Source organism: Neodiprion pinetum, chromosome 4 (assembly GCF_021155775.2).
Source record: "Neodiprion pinetum isolate iyNeoPine1 chromosome 4, iyNeoPine1.2, whole genome shotgun sequence".
NCBI lineage: Eukaryota > Metazoa > Arthropoda > Insecta > Hymenoptera > Diprionidae > Neodiprion > Neodiprion pinetum.
The window spans coordinates 17,371,559-17,379,326 of record NC_060235.2 but is presented as its reverse complement, the minus strand read 5'-3'; the positions used below and the strand labels follow the sequence as shown (position 1 = coordinate 17,379,326).

The window sequence follows — 7,768 nt, the reverse complement described above, 5'->3', positions numbered from 1 at the left end:
TTTATCGAGTTTGAAATATTTATACTATTTTTATGAAATTAGTACACAATAATTCGAGGAGCGATTGTCTGAAAAAAAAAATCGATTACTTTCTCTAAACTCATAGTTTATTTTTTTTTCAATGCTGCGGTATGCGGATGTGAGAAAAATAAAAGAAAGGGAGAAAAAAACAAATTACAGAATACGCTGTACGAGGAAATATTTTTTCATTTTACAGTTCAACTTCTGGAGTACCTACGATTTCTGTGTAGGTTACATATTTTCTTCTCGGCGATTACCGTTTGCCAAATGTATACCTATACATTTGTGTATTACGCAGGGGATGTGTTTTTTATCTCGCTTTCCTTTCTCCGCGTTTCTGTAACTCGTTCTTTTTCTTCTTCTTCTTCTCCCTCTTAAACTTTTTCCTTTATCGCATAGCGGTGGGATTTTTCCCAACGGTGTATTTATATATGCAATGCTGCGTAGGTCTCGATCTTTTGCAACATACATATACAATACATCAACTTGTCGCAAACCTGAGCCCAAAACCCGATACAAACGAATACATCGATCGGTATCGAAGTGCCATGGCCGCATAAAATGCGCGGAAATTCCCGCCTCCTTTTTCTTCTTCGTCTTCCTCTTCAGATTTTCCGTTCCTCTCGCAGAAGATAGCAGCCTTCTCTCTTTTTTCGTCCTTTTCTTCTGCTCTCTCTCCCTCTTTCTTTTGGGTCGATACACGTTTGAGTGCCTTTATCTTCCGGGGGCGCCGGTGTTCTTCTTCTTCATCTTCTTTTTCTTCTTCTTCGTCTCTCTCTCTCTCTCTCAACGCAGGAACCATGGCTGTGACTAAAACCGCGGCAAATTCCGGCCGGTCGAAATAATGCAGATTACTTCGCCGCGATTAGAAACGCAAGCGGCCCCGTCAACCCGCCACGATGGCACTCGAGAGTCGCTTACCCCGCGTTCTATATCCGAATATTCCCGCCTCACGTCCACTCGGAGTCTTTACCGAAAGAATCGGCGTTTCCTTACGCTTCGCAATCTTCATCTTCGTCGAGAAATTAAAAAATTACCAATTCATCTATTCTAATACGCAATTGCGCAGTTCTTCGAACTCAATCACTGTGCGAAAAATCTGCAAGTCTGTCATCGTTTTATAAATTCTCGCTAGTATCAATCAACGACAGAGAACTTTCTCCGGGTAATGATCATCATTATACGATTAAGGTCGTTTATTTCGCATGCAACGTTTAAATTACAGACATGATTATTATATTCGTAATGTATCGACGACATGTATACGTCATTATATTCAAGCCGTTGTCTTATTATTTATATATAATATATATATATACGTATATATATATATGTATAATAAAGAGAGGTAAATCGTTATAAATGTATATGTATAATGATGTGATCGTTGATTATCGGTTGCACAATCGATCGCTCGAGTATCGGGTATATATGATAGATATAGGTAGTAATATTTATGTTACACGGTGTATACACATAGGAACAGTTTGAACGGTATAGCGTACATTGCATCGCTTGTCTATTTCACATGATATTTATTTTTCTTATTTCCGCATCTTGTGTGCGTCGGTAAAAATTCTGTTATAATAGAAAAATATTTCAGGAATGATTATGTGGAACAAAAAATATATCAAATGCGGATAGAAGTTTGAAAACAAAAAGTTATAACGACGTTTAAATATACATACACAGAATTCGAAAAACGATCGAAGTATCAGAATTAGAATCATTATTCGATTATTCGATTATTATGAATCCGTTCGCGATGACTGTTATCGCTGTTATTATTATTATTATTATTATTAATGGTAGGATTATCGTTATCCTCGCTGTTATATCGTCATATTATTATAATGATCAAACGAATTCTCAGCTTTGTCGTTAGCATCAACTTTGCGTTTTAATTGTTCGTTTTTTTTCTGCATTTCGTTTTCTTTCCAAATTCGCGCGTGTGTTTCTTTAAACTAGTGAATGTTAACGAGATCCGATGAGAAAACAAGTAAAAAATGAACAAAACAATTTAAAAAATAGGGTGAGAAAGCAACACCATTGCGAAAAGAACAGAGAGAAAATATATAACCGCGGGTGATGTTCAAAGTTCTCCGGTATGCATGTGTAATAAAACACGAGCCCTTACAGCGTCATCAATCGTTTTCCAGTCACAGCTCGGTGGGACGACGAAGTTCAACGACGAAAACTGGGCTGTCATCGGAATTGCGACTGACAAAGTAGATCAAGTTCCATCCTCCTCAAAGATTTGTTCTATGCCCCTCTTCGTTTATCTCTCACTCTCTTCGTAAAGGTTCTATGTTTCATCTCTATTTCCTTGATATCCGCTATCGCATAACTAACCGTTAAATTTTCCTTCCAATATCCTCTATCTATATTTTTTTTTTTTTGTTTAAAAATCATCTTTTTAGACCGTCTTTTCATCGATTCTGTGTCTGAATGGTTCGCGTGCTTCTCTTTCAATTTTTGGCAACTTCCGATCGTTTAGTTCCTCGGCGGTTTGATCGTACGGCTTGTTGGCGGTGGTAATTTGTTGAAACCCGCGTTGTCGAACACCGGAAGTAGGTCTCGAACTCGCTGACCGGTACCCGGTGAGGCGACGTCGGCCCATCTGAAAACCAAAGTGGTTGCACAAACAAAACTCCATCGTCGTCTCTCTAGCCGCGAATCGGCGTGACCGTTAATCGATAACGTCGCTTACACTCTCAGCGTTATCATTACATCACATGCCTACCTGTTGTTCCTGAATTTTGCGAAGGGCTGAGAGGCCGGATGAGGAGTTTCCGTGGGGAAGTAGGTCGCACCGTAAAAATCGAGACCGCGGCTCAGCAGCATCGAGGTTTCATCGACGTTGGCCAGGGTGACTCGGATCACCGGAGGACCCGTGTAGATGGTCGGGGCCTCGTTCGAGTTCTGGGTCTCGCTTTTGATCTTGTCGTTTATGGCCTTGACTGGAATTGGCAAACGGTATAAACAGAGTTACCGAACAAACTTTCCGGACGCGGACTGTATGATCGACTCACGAACGTTTCCGGTGTTCAACGGCAGTCTGGTAACCTCGACGATCGAGCGATACTTGTAGAGCGCGTGCCTTATGTCGTCCTCCGGTACTTCTTCCGGCACATCGAGAACGTAGACGGTGAATATCTTGGCCGGTCGACAGGGTATCGCCACCTTCGTACGTTCGTTTGGAAGCTGATCTTTACTTGTCTCGGTAGGAAATTACGCAGACATAGGAAATGAAACGGGCGCCTAAAGCCGACGCCGCTCACTCACCTTCTTGTAGAACCTGGCGCCGGTCACCTTGTGGAATCCCTTTTTGAAGACCGCTTGGAAGTCGTCGATGCTGCTGAACTTGAACAGTATACCAGTCGCCGTTTTGGTCAGGGAAAAGGCGCCACTGAAACGGATTAGCGACGGTTCGTGTTACGGATTGATTGAACGCTGTTACGAATCGATCGGCTCACCGAAAGTTCATCTTCTCGCAGATGGTCGCTGCCTTGTCCATGCTGAGCTCGTGGCTCGGCGTCAGGAGGAAAGCGCCCTTGGTTATGAACTCGTTCTCGCTTATCTCCGAGTCCGTTTCGTGATCCGGCCATTCGCGGGCCTCCTGATTCAGGCGCAACAGCGAGCTGCTCTTCGAGGTCGACATCTCACGCTCGTACGGCATACTGTTGTTCTGTTCCGGCTGCGACATCTTCTTATACTTTGATCGGCGAGCCCCACCAGGTGCGTTTAGGAGGACGATTCGCAGGCTCGTTGTCGTCGTCGTGCTAGACCGAGCGCGTCTTGTCTTTCCCTGCCGAAGATCACGCCCGTCGTCTTCAATTTATACGCCCTGGATCACCGTCGCAAAAAGCAGTGCCAATTCGCCTCGTCACAGCCCGGAGTCCATATCGAGATGTTCCGCCGCTGCGTGGGTGGGACCGAACTTTTTACATCCCCTCTGCGGCTGTTGTCTCGTTCTCGAGTTTCGGGAATCCATCGCTAATTGGGACCGATTAATTACACCGGCGTATATTCTACCGTTTATCGCGTTGCGTAATCGACTAGTGTCTTCTCCTGTGGTCAGGGTCGAAACAATTTCCTTCCTACCCACGTACACCCATCCTCGATTCTCGATTCAACAAACTCGGTATAATTGATCGAGAGTTAACCGCGCCTCGTCCCATCAATCGGCATTAGATCAGCATCGCGATCTCATAACCCGTAGGTTACCCATAACGCAGCCCGATGAGAATCGACACCCCGTTTGGTCGGTTCGAGGCTTCCGCATGATTTTTGTGCCTCGCACCTCGCGATTCGGCGCCAATTTCGGGGGGTTGGCTCCACCGCTCTTCACTCAAACTGACAATGAGTCGCCGAGCCACAAGCCTCTCTTTCACCGCGGTTCGCAGCCTGGCCTTAGCCAAAGGCTTTCCCTGTTGCTAGGCGCCGGCACGGATGCCACCAGCGACTTACATTGATCCGGACAATTCCTCCGCGGCGGAAGTAGCCGCCCGTACCTCGTTCACAACGGCCTCTCTGCGTCAGTTGAGACGACGATGACGGTCGTGACGATGACGAATATCAACGAGTCGAATTTTAATTCAAACGTTGATACTCTCGGTCCAACCCCCCGCTGTTGCCCGTTGAAGCGTTGCTAAGTTACTCCGTCCAGGACTCACCGACTCTCTCGTATGTGACACGTATAACCTATCTAGGCATACGTCATTCCGGACTTGACGGGCTTCGAATAGCTCGGATCGTTCGGATTATCGGGTTACGTGACGTATCGGACTCGCTGGGGATAGTCGCCAGGACTTCAGCCGGAAAACGGGCTCTACTGGCCGCGAAGCGATGCGACGTCCGGGAGCCATTAGCGTTCTCACCCCGATTTCACCGTGGATACCGTCCACGAAATCATCGTCGAAGAGTCGAAACCTCTTCCGGACTTGATCCCCGGATCTAAAAACCCCGACGATGTCCAGGATCGCCTGTTTTCTCGTTACAATTTCCGTTTTTGTTCACCTATCGTTCGAATACATGCAATATCGGATGAAAACCTGGTAGTTGTTCATCCAAGTTCCTCTCGCCGGCGACGTTCAGAGCTATATTAAAACTTTCGACGAAGCGGCTTGTTTATTCATAACTTAGTCGTTCCCGATCCTTCGGTAGAGTCCGGTGTTGGAGAAGGTCAAGACTCGAATCCTCGGCACAGTGGGAAGGAAGTAAAGTTACGACTTTTCCGGGGATTTCGAGGTCAGGTGCAAGGTGGTTTGGACCGTTGATTACGGAGGATCGGGGTGATTTTGGGAAAGGCATAGACCGCGTCGCGGAACGGCAGGAATACGCGTTGGACGGATAGTGGGGCAGGAAAAGACGAGACACGAAACCCGGTTGACGCCAGTCGGCAGTGACTTTGGGCTCCCAGAGCTTCGATCAATAGATAGGTTCAGCGAGAAACACAACGCCGTCGAGGCCAGACTCTGTCCGTCTCTCTCCTCCGGCCGCTTCTCGGCTGGCACACACAAACGCAGATGTAGGTATGTAGAATGTCGCGGGTGTGGGTTCGCCGATGATTGGCTGACTGGCCATTCGGTTATACACGCACACATAACACGACCGCCGCCACCCTCGTCTCCAGATTCGAGTCGGTCTGCCCGCGTGTGCCGGACAGCCTCTGTAACGCACACACGCGCAACTCCGATCGGTCGGTAATTGTGTCATGATTCAATTAATGCCTATTTTCTCTGCGGTAACCCCCGGCCACCGCCCGCTCTATATACTCTAATTCAATTCCGTACCAATTCCTTTTATTAAACCATACCTAATAGCCTCCAACCTCTCGGACCATTCCAATTCTAGTGTTTCGTCGCGAGCAGCTCGCGGTTGCATTGGCTCTGTAACCGTTCAGGACTGTCGAATCATCGGCGACGGAAACTCCGGAGTCATTTTCGCCGACGAGAGACGCGATCCTCTCCCGGATTCCCACGAGAAAATCACCCTTCGCTTCCACCGAAACATGTGTAAGGCATTATAACGGCACCGCTACAGGGGGTGGTATAAAACCGGGTACGTTTTAACCGGCGGAAATTCGTCCGGCGGTCATCCATTTCCGGGAGGTTCTTAGACGACACACTCCGCTCGACGAGGAGGGCGAGGAGTAGATTGTCACAATGGCGGGGTTGGAGGGAGGGAAAGAGGTCTGGTAGACGTTTATACGGGCCACAGAGGCCATCAGCGTTGTCGTCGTTCCTGCATGCCTGCAGAAAAGGAGCGCCCACGGCCCCAGGAAACTGGGCGTTATTAACCAGCGTAACGGGCTACCGATTCCAAGGATAATTGCACGGCAAATAAGCGGCCGAAGCGTAGTATCGTTTCCACTAAGGTTCGGTTCATAAATATTAAACGTTGCAACGATGCCCCGATGATCCGTGGGTACTGAATTCGGTCACGCTTCACTTCAGATTTGCGATTACATCCTCCTCCCGGGTCCCTTCTTCTGGTCTCCACGACAAGGGGATCAGAGTCGATCGCTCACGCGTACGAGCATGCCCTTATGGCCTCGGTGAGAAGTTCTACTCTTAGCTATCTCCGATGGTGATTTCCTGCGACATTTGTGCAGGCGATGTTCGAGCGTCGGAGAAAAGGCGGCTCCTTATCCTCTCACTCTCCCTTCGCAGCGCTTGACGCTCGTCAAAAACGACAAACGGTCCTCGTTTAGGGGGTCAATCGTCGGGGCGATAACTTGACGACAGTCTCTTTGACCCGGGAATCTTTTCGGGGTCCTAAACCCCGGGCCTGCGGGGGACGTATTACCATACAGATTGAACGACGGCGTTGACGAGGCCATCCGATGCGTACCGTCGTGTCAGGCGGTCAGGTGCCGGGGTAACAAGCGACTCGAAACGCCCGCATGTCGGGAAAAGAAACCCTCCGAGTCTGAGTATGAAAGTGAAAAGAGCGACAGTCGGTCCTCGGGTTGACGGCTCCTTGTTTTTACGGCGTCGTTGTGCCACTTCGGTGGCACGACACTTGGAAAATCATCAACCAGCTTCTTCCGAGATTTTTGAGCTACGTACTTTGAATCACGATGCAGATTTTGGCCCGTCGCGTCGTAAGCCATCCGTATTCCACTTTTGTCGTCTCCTTCGCGATATCATTCGCGATCTGCTCAACAGTTGGGCATTTAATCTGCGTCAGTGCCGACTAGAGAGAAAGAGAGAGAGAGAGAGAGAGAGAGAGACTTCAGCAGGTTTAATCCACCCGACTCGCTGGAGCAAAGCGGATAGGGGGTCTCGTGTGTTTTCCCTCGTTTCGTTTTTCCTCTTTCACCTATCCCCCCCCTTTTCATTTATACCCCACGTTCAATTCACGTTGAATTCACTCTGTACCAGGCTCGTTAGGCCGCGTGAAACGGGCAATTATCGCACGAATTGAATCAAACAAAGCGGCATGCAGGTGCGTCGGCTATATGTATAACCCGTTCCTCTCGTAGAGAGAAACAAAGCGCTATGAACACTTTCCAAAATCATATTGGACGGTGAAATTCTTCTCCGTCAAATATGAATTCATTAAGTTTCTCTACATAAAAAATTGTAACGATATTTCTGTTATACACACGTAACAGATCTGAGGATTCCTAATCGACGACGTGGCCTCGAGTAACCGCGCAGTTTTAGCAATGTCGATGAGTTGACTCATATAAGGCTCGTTGTTTTCTCGCCTACTCTGTTGATTCAAGCGCGATTTTAAG

At 47.7% G+C, this 7,768-nt stretch overlaps 1 protein-coding gene across 5 annotated transcripts; it reads right to left on the bottom strand.

Annotated features, from left to right (window-relative positions):
• Window positions 1-1,190: 1,190 nt before the first annotated feature.
• On the bottom strand, window positions 1,191-4,663 carry LOC124216484 (uncharacterized). 5 transcript variants are annotated; one of them, XM_046621042.2, is made up of 6 exons: window positions 3,498-4,659; window positions 3,307-3,430; window positions 3,054-3,225; window positions 2,765-2,981; window positions 2,483-2,641; window positions 1,191-2,357 (listed from the first exon to the last, which is right to left on the bottom strand). In XM_046621042.2, the coding sequence occupies exons 1-5, from the start codon at window positions 3,725-3,727 to the stop codon at window positions 2,515-2,517; spliced, it is 870 nt and encodes a 289-aa protein (XP_046476998.1). In that variant the 5' UTR covers window positions 3,728-4,659; the 3' UTR covers window positions 1,191-2,357; window positions 2,483-2,514. The 5 variants fall into 5 exon arrangements, with proteins under 5 accessions (XP_046476998.1, XP_046477000.1, XP_046476997.1 ...); XM_046621044.2 differs by having other exon boundaries at window positions 1,191-2,641; window positions 3,058-3,225; window positions 3,498-4,663; XM_046621041.2 differs by having other exon boundaries at window positions 1,191-2,641; window positions 3,498-4,658.
• Window positions 4,664-7,768: the final 3,105 nt, after the last annotated feature.